The 21596-nt window shown below is 43.5% G+C and overlaps 1 protein-coding gene across 3 annotated transcripts; it reads right to left on the reverse strand.

Annotated features, from left to right (window-relative positions):
• Positions 1-2023: 2023 nt before the first annotated feature.
• On the reverse strand, positions 2024-21047 carry BDH2 (3-hydroxybutyrate dehydrogenase 2). Of its 3 annotated transcripts, none has more exons than XM_077814391.1 (10): positions 20920-21047; positions 17923-18002; positions 15771-15849; positions 13135-13231; positions 12264-12372; positions 9112-9172; positions 7475-7588; positions 4533-4591; positions 3568-3660; positions 2024-2191 (listed from the first exon to the last, which is right to left on the reverse strand). In XM_077814391.1, exons 2-10 carry the CDS (start codon positions 17992-17994, stop codon positions 2138-2140), a joined length of 738 nt encoding a protein of 245 aa, XP_077670517.1. In that variant the 5' UTR covers positions 17995-18002; positions 20920-21047; the 3' UTR covers positions 2024-2137. The 3 variants fall into 3 exon arrangements, with proteins under 3 accessions (XP_077670517.1, XP_077670519.1, XP_077670518.1); XM_077814393.1 differs by lacking the exon at positions 20920-21047 and adding an exon at positions 20647-20803; XM_077814392.1 differs by lacking the exon at positions 20920-21047 and having other exon boundaries at positions 17923-18024.
• Between the last annotated feature and the right edge of the window lie 549 nt (positions 21048-21596).

A 21596-nucleotide genomic window follows, 5' to 3' on the forward strand; every position in this document is an offset into this window, starting at 1 on the left:
TATGTCCCTTTGGCAGCCATTCCTATCTTAATGCAGGTATGACTCCATGCGTATAAATCCCTTCCCACCAAATTCCCAGTCAAAATACCCGGTTTTTGAGACAGTGATCTTTACGCACTGCCAGCTGGCACCATGCAGGGGAACTATCCGAGTCTTAATGACTAAGGAACCTAACCTTAAAATTTAAGGGGAAAAATATCAAGTGAATTTAGTGCTTATAAGAGATGCCACTTCAACATACTGAATTCCTCTAACTTTAATTGGACCTGCACATTGCTCAGCACCTTTCAAAAATCAGGTCTCTTATTTTGGTGCATGAGTAAAGATTAAAAGGAGACGTAGGCAATCATCACATCCACATACCAACACCCTCCCATACCTTCGCCCCCGATAGATTTGTATCGGTGCATAGCCATGCTTTCTGGAGATTCCTTTTCAAACCTTTGCAGCAGCAATTTTTCTTTAATAATTACAGAGCAATTATTTCTTAAGCAGCCACATTTATAGGCATTCATAGCTGAAATAGTGTAATGGCAGGGTTGATTTTTTTTTACTTCGATTGTAAGCTCTTTGGGGCGGAGAGTATCTTTTTGTTCTGTGTTTGTACAGCACGTAGCACAATGGGGTCCTGGTCCATAATTAGTGCTCCTACGTGTTCCCCCTCCCCCCCCCCCGCAAATCATAATAAATAATAACTCAGCTACAATGGAATGAGTGTCATTTTTGCAATGTGACTGAACTGGCTGTTTTTAGTAGTATTTTACCATGCATTCCACTGGCCTTTCATAATCAAGGAAGTTTCATGCCAGTAGGTTCAAGCACGAGAAAACCTAATTTTGGCATAACACATCCATTTTTTACCCTTGACAATATCTCCATGATCAGTGGCAGAATCAATTAATTCAACCTTTAGTCCTTGTACAACTAACTCACTGTGTTCAGTAAATTGTAAAAGCAAATTTACTGCACTGAGTTTCTTGTGGTTTTTCTTCCTAAAGTGATTAACACAAAGTTCTGCCATTGCATAGTAACATGGGTGTTTTGTTGAGGGCCAGCAGGGGATAGGATACAGGGAAGGTATAGAATGCTCTACCATGAGTAGTAACGCAGCCAAGCCTGTTTTTTGGAAACTAAGCCATGGCAGTAATGAAACAGTTCTTCTCTTTGCTGCTAACATCAACTAGCTCACTTGGGTTCCAGTAACACATATTTAATGTAATTAGTGGAGAAAATGTTTTACTGATGGCAAAATCATATCATGAGTCTGTATACTAACACACCACAGGACCCTTGTCTTTTAACACTGCTCCAGGTTCATTCCCATCATTTCCGCTACATGTAAAGTTTGTCCCACAGCCTTTTAAGGTATTTGGAATACATTTACTTTTCCTCTCTAATGTCTCAGGAACTATGAGCTGCTTTCTAGCAGCTCTTAGGGTTGTACAACATGTTATTAATGATGGTGAACAGGAAAAGGGAATAGATTAAAATCTTTGGAAAATGAGAGATGGGTTCTAGCATTTGATTTGCAAGAATTAATATGCCATTGCAAGAAATAAGAGCCCATTACCCCCAGAAACACTTTGGTCAGCATTTCATGTAGTTCAGACTTTTAAATCTGCATATTCCCACGGACTCTGCTTTGGGCTGCTGTTGCACACTTCAGGTCCAGCTCAGCAGGCTCAAATGCAGCCTTTTCCCATTTCCTCCATTGCCCAAGGCTACTAGGAAATCCAAACAAGAATGTTTCACTTCCAAATGAGACAGATGCCAAGAGTAAGTGGCATCTAACTCTTTCCATTGAGACTCACATATTGTTCTACATATAATATTGTTGGCACACCTTAAACATCCAATTGCTGTTCTTCGTGTAGTTGAGCTTCCACAAAAAACAAAGTTGAATGATGCGTGCTTTATTGCTACTGTGTAAAGTATGCAAAAGAAAATCAGACAAAGTAATTTAGAAAAAGAGGTACTGCATGGCTGTGCAAATACACTGACTTTTTATTTGAAGGTCAAACATTTTAGTCATTAAAATGGTGCAAATTATATTAACAGAGAAATGTGATAATCTCTTCATTATTTGCCTTTTGTACTATGAATTTCCATTGAAAACTTCAGATGAAAGTTTTGTAAGTCACAAGCTCCAGCCTCCATCAATGATAAGCTCATTGCCAGTCATGTAGGCAGACTGAAATCATAAGAGGAAGAGTAACTATCATTTATTACTAATAAACAGAGGAAAAGGCTAACAATTATTGCAGTTAATTTAACAAAAACATTTCCTCTATCTACAAACAGTCCTTTAATCTCCACAAATACAACAGTGGCTCTGAAAATTTCAAAGGATTTAGAACCTTAAAAACTAAAAGCTTTTAGCCACCACAGTGGGCAGTTGCAAAGTAACAAATCATTATCACGCGGCTCTAGGAATTCTGACTCTTACAGATGGTTGGCACAAATGTGTCATGGAGGGACCACATGAATGCTCAGAAGGTGGAGTTATGACATTTGGCCTGCAGCCATATCACTTGGCACTGAGAAATCATTAATTCTCATAGGCTAAGCAGGGTCTAACCTGGTTAGTAAGTTAGAGGAGAGATCTACAAGAAAAACCCAGATGGTGGAAGAAGTGGTGTTGCTGGTTGAGTAGGAGGTGCTCTTTCCTCTGGATCAATACCAAACCATATTGAGTTCAGATCGAATACTTAAGTCCTGACCACATATGGGCAAATATCCTATTAATAATAAGTTCTACCAATAATATCAGACTGATAGGATTAGTCTCGTGTGGCCAATATGAACCTTGAGAAAGTGACAATTGATAGAAATATTGGGACCCAAACACTTTCCTCAAGCGATTCTGTGGGACTCAGAAAGATTGTCCTAACTACTGGGTAATTTCCATGGCATCTAGTCCTATTACGTGTGCTGTTAAACTAGTGTTGGTGCTATTTGTGGCCAGGTTTGGGTCCACTATGTGCCCTGTGCCACTACTATATCCTCTGGAGGTAGCCTCTCTAGACAGGGGAGGGTTTGTAGTGCAGATATTTGTAGCAGAACGACATGTTCCTGCATCTTCATTTTACACCATCACTTGCTGGTGACTTTGATTGTTTTGAGGATGATTATGGCCCCAAAGCTATAATTATTATTTGTCCTTCCCTGAGAGATCTAACTGTCTCACCCAAACATTTTGTTGTTGCTTACTGTATTCAGGTTACAGATCCACTGACTCTACTGTATTGAAGGTGCACTTGTGGGGGCAATGGGAAAGGACTCCATACCTCCCAGAACTGTGCTGTGCACAGCCAGTTTGTTCAGAATTCATGCAAGGTCCAGAATATGGTCCTCCGTAAATAACGACTTAACCTTCACTTTCATGGCCCGGAATTAGTTCACTGTTTGTATCTTGGGCTAGACTCACAGTATGTCAGTCTTCTATTACTGCAGTAATCTGCCTCCAGCGCTGTGTAAGGGCCTGCAAAATAGCCTCCCTCTACTGAGAAGCCACAAGATGGGGTGGGATTCTGTGGGTCACAACAGATTTTGTTGTACAGTACTTACTTCATCAGAGGCCAGATATACAAAGATGTGGGCCACTTCTTCAGCCGTAGCCATCCTACCAGTCTTCTGTCTAGCCAGAAAGTCTTTCAGGGCCTAGAGATACCAGAACATTTCATGCTTCACCGCTACACACTGAAATATGTAGCCAGGATGACTTTGTGCTACATTAAAAAGCTATGTGGTCAGATGGCCACAACCTTATAACATGATTACTGTGCAGATAGTACATACGATGCCCAAAGAAAACACTGGCCGGGTGACTTAGGGTACATCTTCACAGGGATAAAAAGCCTGAGTCAGCTGACAGAGGTTCACAGGGCTTGGGCTCCGGGGCTGAAACACTGCTGTACAGACTTTTGGGCTTGGGCTAGAATCTCAGCTCCAGGACACTGTGAGCCCGTCGTCTGACGTGGAACAGCCATGGCTGTGGGTCTTTTATCCCTGTGCAGACAATACCATTAGTGGTCTAAGCTTCAGAGTTGCAACACACCTCAGGACCCTGGAACCAGAGGTTTAAATTCCAGTAAGGTCGACTCAGTCGTTTCTCCTTCTGCAGCAGACAGAATTCTGTGCAGAGGTCTTGCAGATGAGAACCTAAGAACTCAGCTAAGTGTTTGCCAAAATCTTCCTCTTCTTCACTGTTGTGTAGTTTACTGCACATCAGTTTGTTGCTGCCATATGCCCAAGAAGTGGTTGTATTGTACTGGCGCTGTAGACCTAGTATATGACTGTAAAATATTTGGGAAGGCCACAGGATGAAATGCACTGTGGTTTTCTTTAGCATAGTGTCATGGAAGGACCTGCTGATGCCACTCTGGACACCAGGTGACCAAGCAGCCAAAGCACAATCACTGCTGTTGCTAGTCTTGAATGCTGAGATTTAGGCAGAAATGCTATTCAATTTTTCCCAAATTCTTTAACGTAATTTATATTTGTGCATGAACACAGCTAAGTAGCCTGCTTACCTGTTCTGGGTGAGGCCTGGCTTGGATTCTCTCCCGTAAAGATGGAGTGTCAACAGTTCCTAAGCAATGTTCAAAATTTAAAATAAATACTCCACTGCACCGAACATGAGCAGTCATGACAAAGGACTTCATCACCGTTAATCCTATTATTTATACACTGCTATGGCTGTATATGACTTCGTAACAAGATTGGGATAAAGTTTTCAAAAGAGTCTAAAAGATTCAGGACTCCAAATCCCACTAACTTTCAATGAGAGAAGGACTCTTGAGTGGCTGAGAGTCATTTCTGAAAATGGAACTTACTAGCCTAAGTCACAGAAGTGCTTTTGAAAAAATGTTACCCACAGCTAGCAAAGAAATGAGCAACATCCGTTCCGCAGTGTGTTTACAGTCTAAGCATATGAATGGAAATAGCAAAATGTTAAAACTACCTCACTATTCCAGATAGTGACAAAGAGAATCTTTATACTGATAGTAATCTACGCAAGAGGACACGAGATGATTTATTACCATCAAGTATTTTTCTGGCAGCTCACTTTCTTAAGCAATTTTACTGTGCTGATCATCACCAGGGATAGGTGATGCAGCTTTGTTTGATGCCACTGAACGTTCACAAATGAGAATACAAATCAATAGTTCAAAAAGAGATTGCGGCATTCTCTTGGCTTAGAGAGATACTATCGTCGTACAACGTGGACTTCTAGTTACCTATCCCAGAGTATCCTCCCATTCCATTGCAGTGACTAGGCACCTATGCGGAGAAAGATCAGCACAAGACATGGGGTTTCCCTTTGAACGGGGGGGCGGGGGGGGTTGTTTAAGGTGACCACTATCTTGAGATTAGCTTTTAATTGCAAAGAGTTTCGGAAATGGTCCTTGATTTGTGTAGTATTTTATTTCTCTCCAATGTTGTTGTGAGTGGGGAGGAATGGAATTCAGTGGGAAATCAGTGTTGTGATGAAGTAGCCAGGCAATACTTGAGAACTCTCTGAGAACACCTTCAACCTTTATATTCTAGGCATGTGCTTCATCTCTAGTCAGAGATGATTCTTGGCTTGTGCAAGCGGTTGTATAGATAGAAATTCTTAATTCTGCCAGGTTTCAAACACTCCCCATTGAGATCTTCTGCAGCAGCAGGACTAGCTTTCTCCCTTGGCATTAGCAAAGAAATTAGTTTTTGCTCAGCTTCTCATGTAACGCTGACAGACCCTGTTTGTTGGCAGGCAGGATCTAACCTGGGGCCTCTGGAGCTTAGTGCATGAGTCTCTACGACATGAGCTAAAAGCCAGCTGGCTGTTAGCTAAGGCTGTAGAGCAGATTCATTTTATCTCTCTCTCTCTCTCTCTAAGGGGTCTCAGTGCCACTAGATGGGACAGAACACCACACCCAGGAGGTGAGTGGGTTATACTCTCACTTACATAATTCAGGTGTTCTTTGATGTGGGTTTGTTGCTCAGCTTTAATGGGCCTCTGTTCCACACAGGCACAGAGAGGAAAACATTCCACAGAATTACCAGTGCTTTGATTTGGCCAATTAAAAATAATTTTAAAGGGGAAGCAGTCCTCCAAGATTGCCTCATTCCTCCTTTCTGTTGTCCCTCTCCCCCAAAGTACCACTCCCCTCCCATTATGCAGTCCTATCCCCTGTGTCAAGGAGGAAGGATGAAGCACCTTCTTGAATCTGTGTTGGTTTCTTCAATTGGCTATACAAGCACTTTAGACCAATGTAAGGTGCTCCTTCCACACCAAGGACTGAACATGCTGCCTCTCCTAGGCTCTAGTAAGTGTCTTATCTGTTTGTTAATTGTTAAAAGGTGATGCTGGTGGGATGTGAAGAACCATGCACAATTCATGGTGTGCAAACAGTTCTGCAGGTTTTCTGATTTCTCACCCAGAGTTTCACCCAAAGTCCTATATGAACAAACCCCCAAAGCTCAACAGGAAACTCAGATGAAACCGCGAAGTTTATGCCTGTTTTCAAGTTGAAAAGACATTTAGTTTTGCATGGCTGCAGTGGAAACCCCAAACTGGCCTAAGGTCACTCAGAACAGTACCAGTATTTTACAAATGGTTTGTGAACCTTTGGGGGACTTACTTACACAGGCCCTGAACACCTACAACTTCAAGGAAAGTGAGAGGGAACTGCTGATGCTCATCACCTATTAAAATCAGGCCTTTTGTCTAATTTTGCCAGTTTGGGGTTTAATGAAACCCCACTGAAAATTACTATTAAAATATATATTTGCAGCTCTAGTTTTGATGCTTTAAAAATAAAAAGCAGGTTAGATTTTGTAGGTGTGCATGGACATGCCTGTGGTATGTGTCCTTTTGGATGCCGCTGCCATACTAACTTCACTACACTCTCACCAGTCATGCAAGCCCCACCTCACTGGCTTTTACATCACCCAGACCTAGTCACATCCAATTTTGTCTCACGATAGCAAGACATCAGGAATGAGGCAATCATACTTTCAGCATTTCAGTAGTAATCAGCTACTGAAAGCACCATTTCCCCCTTCGTCCCCCAATCTGGTTCTCTAAGTTGGGACTTTCATGTCCAAATAACAACTGGTATAATACACCATCAAGATACCCTGGGGATATGTAGGTGTGCTATTATAGGCCACAGAGATTGGAATGCTATAAAAGTAGCAATTCTTAATTTTACATTTCAGGAAATGCCAGAAGATGCTGGAAAACAGAACTCAGCTAAGTGTTTAACTCAGCTTAAATGTGGTTTCTCCCTTGACTGCTGATGCCTTCAGCAGCTGTTTGCAGGTGGTTGGGCTGTTTTCAAGTTTCATTTTCTATCAACAACCCCAAACTAAATCTGGAGCATTAAATAGGCCAGGTGGTGTGTAGTTTTGAGCTGACGCTAAAGACAAACCCGAGTTTTTTCAGTGTCAGCTCTAAGTTTACAAAATGTTGCCAGGACGTACTTACCCGGACATATGCAGTTGCATCTGATGCCTTGTTCAATGAAGTCAGCAGCTACGGACTTGGTTAGACCAATAACTGCTGCCTTTGAAGTGCTATAGACACATCGGTTTACAACTCCTGAAAGAAGAAGAGGTTAGTGTTAGGGTAACATGAAAATAAAAATCACACTAAAAACCAAAGAAAATGGTTACATTCCCATATGGATCTGCTTTTGGGCTCTAGCATTTTCTGGGCGGCATCTCCTTGAGCAGAGGATGAATGACAAGCTGGCTAGAGTGCTGACTGCAAGACAAAGGAATCTGCATGAGTAGAGTGCCATTCGAGAACCAGGATACAGCAGCATACTGACCAACAGCACTGAATGAAAATGTCTGAGGGAAGTAGCCTCGGAAGTTTATTTTAAAAATTGCATGAAGATTTATAAAGGAAAGGGAATGATCTGCCCCTCACACACAGAGCTCTTGTTGGGTAGCCCTTATGCAGTTGGTACTAAGGAAGCAGTGAAAAACAAGAAAAATTATATAATGTGTTATGGTACCATTAAATAAGGCAAAAAATTGCATCATTCCCCACCCCTCCCGCCCCATCTTGTGCATATTCATTGTGATATGATCTTTAATCACATGACCACATATGGTTTTTTCCACAGTACCGCTACCTCATTCAAGGCACAGTGGATAGTGCTCACTGGGTGGGCAGCTATTCACAATTCCTTTTATCCTGATCATTCAGACCTGTGGCCCCATGCCTTAATTACTGCATACCATGCAAACCTGCACTGAACACAGAATTATTAATTTACTCATGGGCTTTCCTATAGTGCTCTCATTGTAGCAACTTAGCTCTTTACAAAGATTAATCAATATTTCTTTGCACAAAACCCCAGCAAGTTGGTATCATCATCTCCATTTTACATATGAGGAACTAAGGCACAGAGATTAAAGCCAAACTGTCTAAAGTGTCACTTAAATTTTGGGTGCGCACTTGGAGATGCCTAGGGCCTGGTTTTGCAGAGTAATTGGCATTTTATAGCACATCCTAGGTTCAGAGCAGAGCTCCCCTGGACCTCAGTTGCAGTTGTGAGTGCTTAGCACTTCTGCAAATCAAGTGTCAAGTTGGATACCCATAAAATGAGCAACCCACAGTGGCTACCTGCGCCCAGCATCACACAGGAATTCTGTGACAGACACCGGGTAGAATCCAGCTCTCCATGGTAGCACTCAGCTTCCTAAACCACAGAAGAATCCCTTTGCTTCCTACAGTCCTCTCCCTCATTCACTACAACCTTCAACTTCTGCAACAAAGGAGGCAGGGGCCCTACAGACAGCAGCCTCCTTTGCTTGCACAGCCCTGTTTCATCCCCAGACCACTGTCCATTCTGTTCACTGAATGAGGTGGGAGTCCTGTGAGGAAAAACTGCATGTGATCACGTCATTAAAGGCTATATCATAATGCTTATGCACAAAGGGGTCAAAAGGAGCTTACACTTCTGTATTCAGTCCCATCCCTCCTAAAATAGGTGCTTTCAAATTTGGACTAACAAAATATTATTCCACAGGTTCAGAATGTCAACCTTGGACACGACCTAGGAATATTGCAGGCATGTATATGGCAAAACAATCCTCTAGGAAGTCTGTTACCTTTAATGCTGGATGCCACAGAAGACATGTTGATAATGTTTCCAGACTTCTGTGCAAGCATCTGCAAAACAACCCACAACCACCATCAAGCCATTCAAACAAAAGCTGTTCTGCCCTATATATATTCTGCCACCATTCCTCACAGTAAGTGGTATTTTCTTCCACAAGCAATTTCTCAGATTTGCAGGTCAAAATACTATCCCAAAGGACGGTGTTTGGCTCCTGCTTCACAGCTTTGAATTAGTAACCCAGTCAGATCAGTCTTAACCATGTTACATTTTGAGCTCTCTCATTTTCATCAATCGTAATACCCACTTTTTATTATGTACTCCCGTAGCACCTCCCTACAAACAATGAATTAAACCTCAGAACCCTCCTTTGAGCTAGGTATGTATTTTAGAGATGGAGAAGCAAAGGATCAGTGACGGCAAAAGTCAAATACAAAATCTGTACCAGAGCAGAGCTAGAAACAGAATCCACTTTCCCTGATTCACAGTTAACACTAGAGCATCCTTCCTCTCCTGAGCTTCATCTCACTAGAGAATTCTTGGTTATTACACTGCAGTGACCTCTCTGCCAATCAGAGTGGGGGAATGCTGTACAGTTACTGACACAACTGTACCCTTTTCACAACTAAAATGGCTCAGGGCAATTAGTAGCCACAACATAGGGATCTGCATAATGGATGGGTCTTTCTCCTATGGAATAGCTTTGATAAAAGCTGGGATCTAACTAGATGAAGAGGCTTTCAAGCAAGGCAGTTATCTCCTAAGAAAATGACACACCTGGGACAATAAAAGCTTCTCCAATAGCAAGATTCACCAGGCTAGGGGCCCATTCAAAACTTGATGAAAAAGAATAAAAACAAAAGTTCAGTATATTGCATTTCAATACATCTAATGAGGTTCGAAATTAGACGAAGGATGGTCTTATAGTAAAGCATTGGACTGGGACTCGGGAGAGCTGCGTCCAATTCCTGGCTCTGCTACAGACTTACTGTGGGACCTTGGGCACGTCATTTAATCTCTCTGTGCCTCTTCCCCCCTCTATCAAATGGGGATCATTATAAATCCTTTCTCCCACCCTTTGTCAATTTAGCCCATTAACTCTATGGGATAAAGACTGTCTCTTATTACTTGTATGTTCAATGCCTAGCAAAATGGAGACCCGAACCTTGCTTAGGGTCTGTAGATGCTACTGTCATAAGTTATATTCATCAGTAATATCCATGATAATGAAGATATTTGAAACAAAACATACTCTTTCTGATTCTGAAAGAGGAGGAGAAGGAAATTTTGGAAGGCGATCCAGGTTCTGCACCACTCTTTCAGATGATTTGAGCACAGAGCAGGATAGGAGGGGATTCTGTTTCTCACCTATTCTCTCCACAAGGCTGAGGCTACTTCCAGGAGCTCCACTATCTTCTCTGAAGAGGCTGGAAGCTGCTGAGCCCTGTGGGACTGATGCCAGCTCCACTCCCCAGTTTCAAGGAACAGGGCTTTATGTGTTTTTAAAAATGGAGGGTGAGGCTGGGGATACGGAAAACACTCCCGCTGCTTGCTGGGCTCCCAGATTTTTCTCCCAGTCAGTTGTCAGGAAAGGTGAATTTTCTGGGACCTTTCCTGTTCCAGTTTGCATGGTGGGGAAGAAAAAGGCAGGAGAGCCTTAGAAACTGATCACTGCTGGTTCTGCTCATCCCTGGGTAGTTATTTACTTCCTTACTATTGCACTGGGTAAATTTAATACAATTGTTTCCATTTGAAACATTTAGTTCAGTAAGCTATTGTATACTATAAATCCACATACATGCAGCAGGGCATGTGCTTCTCAGCCAAAACACTCCCCCTGCTACAAACATGTTCAAGCATTCACCTACACTTTGTACCCCAGCATATTCAAGGGGTGGGTATATTCATTGCACCTTGTAGCGAGCTATTGCTTGTATAATCCTACAGAATTCTAACCACTGCCCTCTGATTCACTGCTGCCTTCATAACTCCCTTGCCAGGTGCCCAACAAGGACATGACTACCATAGCTTCTCAATCCACTCATTTCTCAGTTCTTCTCTCTCTCCACCCCAACCCTTTTTGTTCTTGGGGAAGTTTTAGCCCCACCCCAGTGAATATTCCACTCAGCTATATCTGTTATTTTGTGGGTAAATTGGCGTGTGCACCCAGGGGATAGGTAGGGGAGGGAAAGGCGGAACCTAGACAGAATAAGGAGATTTCTTCCCCAATGCCGCTTCAGAGCACCAGACTCAGGTGGTGTTTGCCAGTTAGAGCGAGTCTCTCCCTAAGTCAAGTAATATGCAACAATTTTAAAAACAATTATTTTGGGGAAGGGTGCCCAACTTGAGATGCCTTAAAGGCACCTGATTTTCATCCACCCTCTGACCATCATGCCCTTTTAGGCATCCCCCATTGGGCACCGCAAGAACTGAGGCACCCCAAATCAAGTAGGCCACTGTAATTAGCACAATACTCTCTGGAACTGAGGGTCTGAGGAAAGCAGGGATTGGAATTGTATCATAACCACCGCAGGGTTGCATCCTGTTCACTTTGGTGACAGCCATCCTTCCCTGTAAACACCTCAGCCTGTGGCCCAGAACGTGGTGGTTATGTGACAAACAGGAAGTATCCTCAAGCTATGGTATAATGGTACAGGTGAGTTGTTTATCTAATGGGAGGGGTACTCCCCTATTGAAGTAGTGTGTTGTCGATGATATTGAACAGCTCTGCAAGATAGCTTCCTGTTGTGGATGTGGGGCAGAAGTCACACAATTACATCTGAATCTTTACAAATATTTTTGCAGGGACGGTGTAGCCTTATTGTCCGCGTGCATGTTGTAGAGTATTGCTTTCCCATGCGGCCTCTTACTGCACTGCATTTGAAAATGATTCTAAACACAAATTGTACAGTGTAAAAAACCTGAATTAACCCTCTCCATATGCTAGTCTGAAAGGTTAGACTCTGAACCAGGACTGAATTAAAGCAGTCCTAGGCACAAATATGATATGAGGGCCCTCCGTGGCCACACCCCCCATATTTTCACCCACCATCACGCTCTGATAGTGCCTATGACTTAATACTGCCCAGCTTGAAACACACCCAATGTCTTTTACTCTAAAGAGCATTGTAGACAGAGCCTTACCTTGGGAAGGAATGCCTTGATCATTAGATACATGCTGCGAACGTTGAGGTTCATTGTGAAGTTCCAGTCTGTCTCCTCACATTCCAGAATGGTTCCATGATGGACAAAACTGGATTAAGTGCACAAAAAGCAATGGATTATTTCCTGTGCCTTTTCTGTATAATTTATATTTTTTCTCCTGCTCCTCTGGAATAACTACCCCTCCAATCAAGCAAGGTTGGACAAGACTCTTCAGAGGTTATAATGCAACATACAGCTTGCACAAGTTTCCTGTAACTGGTATATGTAGTTCAAGACAGTCACAATAAGCCACCATATGCATATATAAAGATTTGGTAATAGGCAGAACTAAAAAAGGGTGTCACTGAAATCATCCATCAAAATTATTGGTCAAAAATTGACATTTGAAAAATTTCAGTGAGTGCTATAGTACTGTATAAAGATATTTTTATTTAGATTTATCTTTTCCAAGTTAAAAAACAATGTATGATGTGAGCTCTCCAGTCTGGAGAAGATAATGCCTTTATCACCAACATATCCAATGTAGTGATGATGAAGGGTGCCCAAAAGAAAGCCCTGGAAGCTGAAGGCCTCTCTCTGCAAAACAGGAAGAGCACAGACAACATTGCACTCTCCCCCCCCTGGTCTGCCACTAGCAGTGAGAAGGTAATTCAGTCTCCAGAGCCATTGAGTCTGTGGCTTGTCTACTTAGCTCACCCTCAAAAAGGCCAGTTGTGAGGGAGGATTTTGTTATGCAGACACCAGAAAAGCCTTTGTGGAAAGGAGAGGATAGACATAAAATCAAACAAAATGCCTTTGGGGAATAAACACTGGAAGGAGAAGGGAGTTTAAAACAATAGGCTCTAGTTACCCTGCAACATTGCAGAGGACATCAATCCTTTCAATCTCCTTGGCCAGATTTTCTATTTGTTTTTTGCTGGTGACATCCAGCAACCGCGTTTCAATGCCTATAAAAACAAAATGGTTTTACTGTTAAAAATTAATAGCCTGATTTTCAGAGGCGCTGAGCGTCTGCAGTTCCCCACTGATGTCAGACCATAACATGGGTACCCTTGGGTAATATGGCCTTTTACCCCCACCACCCCAAAGCTCCACTGTTTCGTTAAATTGTCCCAATACTGAATTGCTATCATAAGAAGAGCACGGAGTGCTATTCAAGAGCCAAGAGGGGAGTCAGAAAAGACCACTGATGTTATTGTAAGAGAAGAACCACCACATGAGCAGGTGTCTTCTCAGAAGTGGAGCTAATGCCAATCCACTCCCATTTCACAGAAACTCAGCCCACTAAAGCACTCATCACCGTACTGAATTACGACCATTACACGACCACAACAAACTCTCATTGGCCAATTGCAGCCACAGCTCAGGTCACAGTTACCTAGTAATCATTGTGGGTGTCACATAGACTCCAGATCACAGCACATGTGGTATTTTATTTGGAACCAAGAGGACTACGAGTCAGGCTTGTACAACTCATTAATGAGGAATACGTGACTTGTGTAAGTCATTAGTCATCTTGTTACCTGGACGGGGTGAATCATAACTATGCTAAATGGGATAGTGGGAAGCACATATGTTTGATAGTCAAAGCCCTCAGGGCATGCACACAGTGTGGGAATATTGGCTAGTTTTAAAATGTATGCAATGTGACGTTGATGTCTTCGGAATAAGCCTACCAATATTTATAAACAAAAAATGTTTATTTTGGAAAAAATATTAATCCACCTTCCGAGCTGTTTAAAGAGGCTGCTTGTGGCCCTTTCCTGTGTGATTTAACTTTATCTCTCACAGGCAAACACAGTTGATTCCAAAATGGAGATTGCTCTGACCCCCTTCTAAACACTTTAGAGTAGAGCCAGCCCCACTGTAACATAGTTACCATAAGGTAGAAAGCATAAAATGCCATCTGCTGGCAGAAATGCAAACAGCAAAAAAATGAAATCCTAAATTCACAACTGATCTCCAGAAAGGCATACCAGAGCCTACACACTATTCCAGCACCCTCATGCAAACAACTCCCATTAAATCACCATGATTCATTTCCTGTGCACTGTGATGAAAATACATTATTTTGTGGTTTTATCATCCACACCTATGTACACAGAGTTTAATAGCTACTGTGATGTTAGCCTGGTTGAGTGGAAAAATGCTAATGAAAGATCATAAATCATTCTCCACTAGAAAAACCTGCACGTCTTGAAGCCAAAAGGACAAGTTCATGTACATGTTCTAACACACCTCTGGTAATTTCTCTAGGAAATATGTTAGCAAGAAAGCTAACTTCTCCCTGGCAGGCTGACTAACAGTGGAGTCGTCTCTTCTGTATTAAGTTGAAAGTCTGACATATTCGAATTCCAGTCCTCAAAGGAAGAGTTGGGATTTAACAAGTCATGTGTCTGAAGTTCCTTTTCCCAAGACTTAGAGGGGTAGGGACTGCATAGAACTTTGATTCCACCTCCCGGTGTTCCTGCCAGCACAACTCTGTCTGATGTGTCAGAGAGTAAAAAACCCTACTGAGTTTGAGAAGTCATGAAATTCTTAGAGGATCAATTGGAAATTCCCCAGAATGCCGTGAGTCACCCAGAGGCTGTTTGCAGTGAATCTGGCTAAGAGATTGTTATTCGGCCTTCTCAGTGTCAGGAATGTATGTAAGGATCAGAGATCACTTTTATTCACTAAGTTAATTTGGAAGTATTTTCGTTCTGTTTCATTGTGTATACAGGATTGATTTCACCCATAGTTTTTATGTTAGACATAAAAATAAACTTGTGTTAACGATTTCCCTGCCTTGTGTCTAACTAAGGAACAATGAGGTGAGTTTGTGACCATGAGTAGCTGATACATACGAGTATGTATCAGCAGGGAGAGAACTCTTAGTCCTGAGCATTTATGCAAATATAATAGGGGGTGATTTAGTGACAGTGTAATTCACATTTAAAAGATATACCAATTCACACTACTGAACAACTTCGATGCCATTAGTGCCATTAATTGGTCAAACTGAAATGCAGAGCACTAAATCTGATTCTTATGTAGCTAATGAAGTACGTTCTATAGCTCAAATGATAGAATTTTGTGATTTTAGCACTAACATCCCAAAGCTCAAGTCCCATAACTGAAACAAGAGGTAATTAGATTTGTCAGTCAGCCCAATGGCCAGGACAAGTCAGTGAAACAATGTTATCGTAAGGAGCGGCAGCAGTTAACAGCTTCACTAGTGCCTAGTAAAATCAGATGGATGGGGTTACCCCATGTACCTAGTATATTCTTTTTGAAATGCTGAAGTTTCAGTGGAAAACTTGCATTCCTACACCAAGCCTCCACATTCTGCTGCAGCAGGGAAAAGACCAGATGCAACACGAAGGAGTAACTGATATTATTAGTTTCTACTGCCTTTAGAATTCTGTATTGTCCTCCAATGAAATTTCTACAAGCAGCTTACAAAATACAAGAGAGCTGGACTTAAGTCGGTTGTAAAGCATTTACCTGAATACCCCTCCAGTTCTTGCAGCTTGGGCTCACTGATGTCGGTAGCAATGACCTTTGCTCCTTCTTTTGCAAAAGCCTGAACACCACAAGCAAAAGGAACCATTACCATTTAGATATTTTAGGTTTTACCAATAATCAAGGCTGCCTTCTCCTCTCACTTCCTTCTTGGACTGAAAAAGGAGCTGGCTGAAGGCAGCCAGTCTCTTGCTTTTCTTTTTGTGCATAAACAAATTCCGTGCATCTACACCTGGCTACCTAGCCAAACACCCGGGTTCCAGCAGAGCGTATACAGGAGAGGGGGGAACAGAACGTACGATTTGGGTTTATCCCCCAAAGCAGGAATCTGTAATTAAAGCACTGGGTCCCATTACTTAACCCAGTTGAAGGAACAGATATAGACAAGAGTGTGATTGATCCATTGGTCTCAAGTAAGGGCAGCACCTGTACTGGACAGTAGGTTCCAAACGTGGAGGGGCTGATCCTAAGGTGCTGAAAATCAATGCAGCACTAAAAACTTCAGTGGAGCTATGCCAATTTACAACCGCTGGGGACCTGGCCCACAGTTGATAGAAAGTGAGTGCTTTTGTATAGTGCTTCACATCCAAATCATTGAAGAGTGCACTACATAAAGAAACAACTTATTAATGGTTCTGCTCACTACATTCAACAGAATCAGGTAGCTATTCCTGAGAGATACCCCTTAATACTAGGGACCCTCATCATCACCTACGTGATGTCTATTGGGAGAAAACTACTTGTTCTGCTCCTCAGAGTGCGTTGTTGACAAGCGATTGCTATACAACAGACTTACCTGCTGATCACAGAAGCAAGAAGCTCTCAGAGACAGACACACTACCCCCAGTAAGTGGCAGTAATGCAGTTTCTTAGCGTAGCTATCTACAACTATGGTGTATCTTTAGGAGGTCAGGCATGCCAACTCCCATCTGTAGCTTATTGCATATTTACAAAAACAATTATTAGGAAAAGGAATCTGTTTTGCAAATTAGCTATTCCCAGTGAAAGGGTATTTTAACGCAAGTGACAGGATTAGCAGTCCCCTGGCAAAGCCTGTGAAAATCAAGGTTTGTGACGACTAGGTATCGTTCATTGCCTGTCTCATGCTAGCTTTCCTAGTCCCTCTCCGTAATTTAGTACGGGCAAAGTCATCTGTGGAGAGTAGAGCTGATCAAAAGTAGAGAAAAATCACAGAAATTTCAGAAAAAAAATCCATAAATGTTTTTCATTTTGCTTTTCAGAACGGTTTGGACTTTTTGTTTTCTCAATTCTCCACTGGATTTTTATTAAATGAAAATGTTCAGGGTTTGGAAAAACATCTCAATGTGACCAAGCTGAGCAATCAAAAACTACCAATAGAGCAACAGACTAAATCTTTCCATTTAAAGTTTGCCAAAAAAAATTCAAAAGCTTTAGATGGTCTCCGAAAAAAGAGTCTTAAAAAAAATCCAAGGCCAAACGTTACAGAAATAGGTCAGGCAGAAGTTTTTGATCTTGCTCTTGTGAACGGCTTGGCATCTGCACATTCCCTTCATCTCCCACAGATCAACGAATGACATTCGGAACCAACTGGGATTGAGTTAAATGAATTAACAAGGTACACGAGGGGCCACCACATTCCACCTGGTGCTGTTGCCACAGGGATCCTTCAGACAATCTACTAATTGTCTGACCTCCAAGCTGATACAACAGGAAACCCTGGGACATCACCTTCCCAAAACAAAGCAGCTGAGAAATTTGATGAAGGTCACTGATGGCATAGCCGCCTTCCCGAGAAGCAGCAGCTGCAGCTGTCTTCAAAGCAGGAAGCAACTCATGGCTAGATGCCAACACCGGTATGTCCAGCCAACCCAGCTGTGAAGATCTTCGGGGAAGGCTATTTATAGAGCATCAGGGAATTTTGACAATGTGACTCTTGAATGAATTTTTCCAGAATGGAAGCAAGGCTCTCATGGTGTACCAGTAACATTTTTTTCATGTGCTTTTCATGGAAAAGTTGAAGGACTTAGCTTTTAATTTAATTTCCAGTTTGATAAAAGACAGCTCAGTATAGGTATCATTGAGCTAATCAAAACAGCAAAGCTAGCAAGGAACTAAGAGGGGGGAAAAGAAGAATGAAGCTTTCCAGACTTACTATAGCAGCTGCTCGTCCAATCCCTTGTGCGGCTGCAGACAGCAATATTACCTTCCCATCAAGCCGACCCATGCTGCCCCCTGCAGGTATTTAAACATGTTCTGTGACATCTCTCAAAAGGAAAAGGCGTTAATACCAGCTCCAGGGAATCAAAAACAGATGCAGTCTATAACTGAACAGGTGACTTGGAGCATCTATCACTAGAGAGAACTGGAAAGTATCTTGTTCTTCCCACAAGAGAAGAAAAGTTTTCAGTATGGCTGTGTCATACATTGGCTTATAAAATGAGAACTTTTAAAGCAAAAGCTTTAAAACAGGACTTGCCTGATCCCTGTAGGCAGATTGGAGTCTCCAATGCCCCTTAGCAGAGTGTGACATCATCAACAAAATGCCTGATGGGCTACCACACTGAGCAATTGGACACTGTACAACAAATATAGGCATCACCAAACAGGATGTGCAATCAGTCTGAGCTGTGGACTGTTTCTCAAGAGACCAAGGATCTGAGATCAGAGTTGAAAACTGAGGGAGAATTATCATGCCAGACCTCCTGGTTATCTCAGCCATGGCTTTATTTTAGAGGTGTCCCTTCAATAAAGGGAAACTATAATATGTCACAGACATTTTGTCATTAGTTAATATCAGCAGGACAAATTCAGGGTGGGATTTTTAAAGATGCCTAAGTGATTTGGATGCCCCGTATCCATTAGAATTTAATAGGAATTAGGAGTCCAAATCCCCTTGGTGGGTTTGAAAGTCTCAACCTTAAAGTTGATATGAATAATATACATACTTTTGAGAAGCGAGATGAAGTGCGTCTGCATGCCTGGACTTCAGGATAGTATCAAATTAATCTGAAATGCAGAGTTTTCAGCACTTCTGTAGGAAGTGACATGTTTTAGGGAGTTGTAGGATATTTTAATAGAAATAAATCTATCAGAGGTTAAAGTGAATTTTAATGCTTATTACAAGCAGTAAGCATACTTATGACCAGCCAGCATGGGTGGGACGTGTGTGTGCAAGCTCCCCGATGTCCTGGGACTCTTTGCAGTTCTGGGAAGACTTACCAGTTATACCAAGTCGGTGGCTTTTATAAATTCCAGGTTTCCAAGGCCAGAAGGGATCATTTTGATCATGTAGCCTGACCTCTTGCAAAACACAGGCCATAGAACTTCCCCAGAACAATTCCTAGCTCATAGGCCGAGTGAAGCAAGTCTGTCTACAGAGGTGTAATGGGATACCTTTTGAAAACCACAACTGATCAATTTGAAAATTGCAGGGAATGTTCTAGGTATCAATGGGCAGAACACTATTGAATTGTGGTGAGAATCCAAAAACCAGAAAAGCCTGATTTCCACTGATTTCACAGATAGCCCATTTGGTGCTGCAGGCAAAGCTCTCTAGTGCCCTCTGTACTGCCTATACAGATAACAGACGGCAGCTTCCTAGAAGGTCACGGGATTCCTTGCTTACACAAAACAGAGCTGCACCCAGCCAGGCCCCTAGGCAGTGCTGGGGTCCTAAAAAGAGAAGTCCCAGAACTCATGGAGGTACTGGACATTCACACCGCGAGGCAGGGGCAAAATCTCCTCCCATTTCAGTGTTACCAGTTCAGCAATTTTGTCACTCAGTCCAGCAACGTTTTAGGTCTGCTTGAGATTTTTCAAGCTTTTCCTCAACAAGTCACTAAACTGTGAGCCTTAATCAAACCTGGTGACATCCTGGTGACGTTTGCTACATCTATTGACAACATTTCTAAACTGGCAAGTGAGAGCTATGAGGGGGAGGGGAGGATGCCAAGGGGGACTGAGGGTTAAGCAAGGGGAGGGCAGAGGATATATTGCAGGTTAGCAGTAGGGGGAAGGGAAGGAATATATTTGGGCTAAGAGCTGGGGGCAGAAAAGGGGAGATATTGGAGTCTGGGGCATGAGGATATTGGGACTGAGGGCAGGGGGATATTGGTTGTCAGGGGAGAATAAGTGGCTTTGTAATTGGTGGGGAGAGAGTGATCAGGGACTCATGATCAGCCAGAAGAGCGGGAGCAAAGGGGGCCTGGACAGCAGGCCCTTGTGCTCTGTGTGGGGAGACTAGAGGGTCCCTGCGCCCTTGCAGGGAGCTAAGTAGCTTCTGTGGGTGTAGCTCTGGGCTGCTCCCGACTGCTGGCCCCAGAGAGCTCAGCTGTGGGATGCTTCTCCAGGATGTGCAGAACAGCCCCAAATCCGGGCTTCCTGTATCTGGAGATGCAGATACTGTTGTGAGGGAGGGGTATGAGCAGAGGGAGCGATGGTGGCTGAGCCAGGTCCAGACTCTGGAGGGTCCCCTTTGGCCCTGGCTCCCTGCTCTGGAAGGAGAAAGGGCTGCTGGGTAACCAAGCTGCCATCACTCCTTCTGGAATGGGCCCAGAGGCAGCATGAGGAGACGGTGCCTCTGCCACCCAGTATGGACCATCATCTCTCCCTCCAGAGCAGGGAGCCGAGCTCCGGCCCCGGCTCTAGGTTCCAGAAGGAGAGAGGGTGGCTCAGGAACCCGAAGTGTTGGAACACTGCCCCAGCTCCTCCAAAAACGTCCCCGAAGGTCGTCCCGGAGCGTCCCGGAACGACCCAAGCCCTGCCTCTGGCTCCCTCCCACTCCGCCAGCCCCCACCATACTTCCCACTCGCGCTAAAAAGGAGCTGGAGAAGGCACAGAGCTCGGCCGGCAGGAGCAATGAAGCCTGCAGCCCTACCAATAACGTGGCAGCTTGGCAGACGATATGCTCGTTAGGGACGACACTGATCGTGTCCGCTCCGTTTGCTTTTGATTTAGGTCAGATTTTACACCGTGTCTCTCGCTCTCAAGGCTTCGCGCACTCCGACAGCTGCCCATTTCCCACCACGACAGCAGGCAAGCATATAAAGGCACAAATCAGTTTCTCAGCCTCGTCGTCACGGCTTTCCGGGCTGCTATTCCTGGCGACACTAACAGGAGGAAACGTGCGAGGCTGAATAAAGCCACCCACCTCAGGATCGCCACAGAGATCAGGCTTCAGGCTCTACCGACCCGTGTACCGGAGCAAAGTACAGGCTTTCAGTGTGAACGCTGGGCGCTATCCTTCCGCGGGGGAGCTGCTGGCCAAGACAAGGCCGTTCCCCGTCGGAAAATTCAGATGCTGCCATCTAGCGAGGCTGGGGATACAAAAGCAGGTCTTGTCGCTCAAGAGAAGAAGTGAAGTTTGTCAGCTTGCCCTGGCAACGACTCTGACCAAAAAACCCAACCCAAACCCAGCAGTGACTGAGTCGGTTTCCCCCCGGTAATTTGTATGGACTGTATTTCAGTCAGCAGAACCCCAGAGAGAAAAGAATACACAATGCACAGGTGATGACATTTTGCTGATAGAGCAACAGGAGGAGTTGCAGAGGATGCTGCATGGATTCCAGAAGAGCCAGCAAACACAATGGCGAGCCCGGTTGGGATGGCAGGAGGCACAACCGCGGGTGTTTCGGGAGTTCGTGAAGGAACAGATCCAGGTACAGCAGCAGTTAATACAGAACGTGACAAGTCCTGCCTCCGGGAAAGAGAAGCTGGGGGCGGCGGGGGCTGGGACTCTGTGGAATGGGCTCTGGGGATGATCCCGACATGTTCCTATGGCCTTTCAAAAGAATTGTGACTGGTGCGGGCTTGGTTAAAGGATTACGG

Source organism: Eretmochelys imbricata, chromosome 4 (assembly GCF_965152235.1).
Source record: "Eretmochelys imbricata isolate rEreImb1 chromosome 4, rEreImb1.hap1, whole genome shotgun sequence".
Lineage (NCBI taxonomy): Eukaryota > Metazoa > Chordata > Testudines > Cheloniidae > Eretmochelys > Eretmochelys imbricata.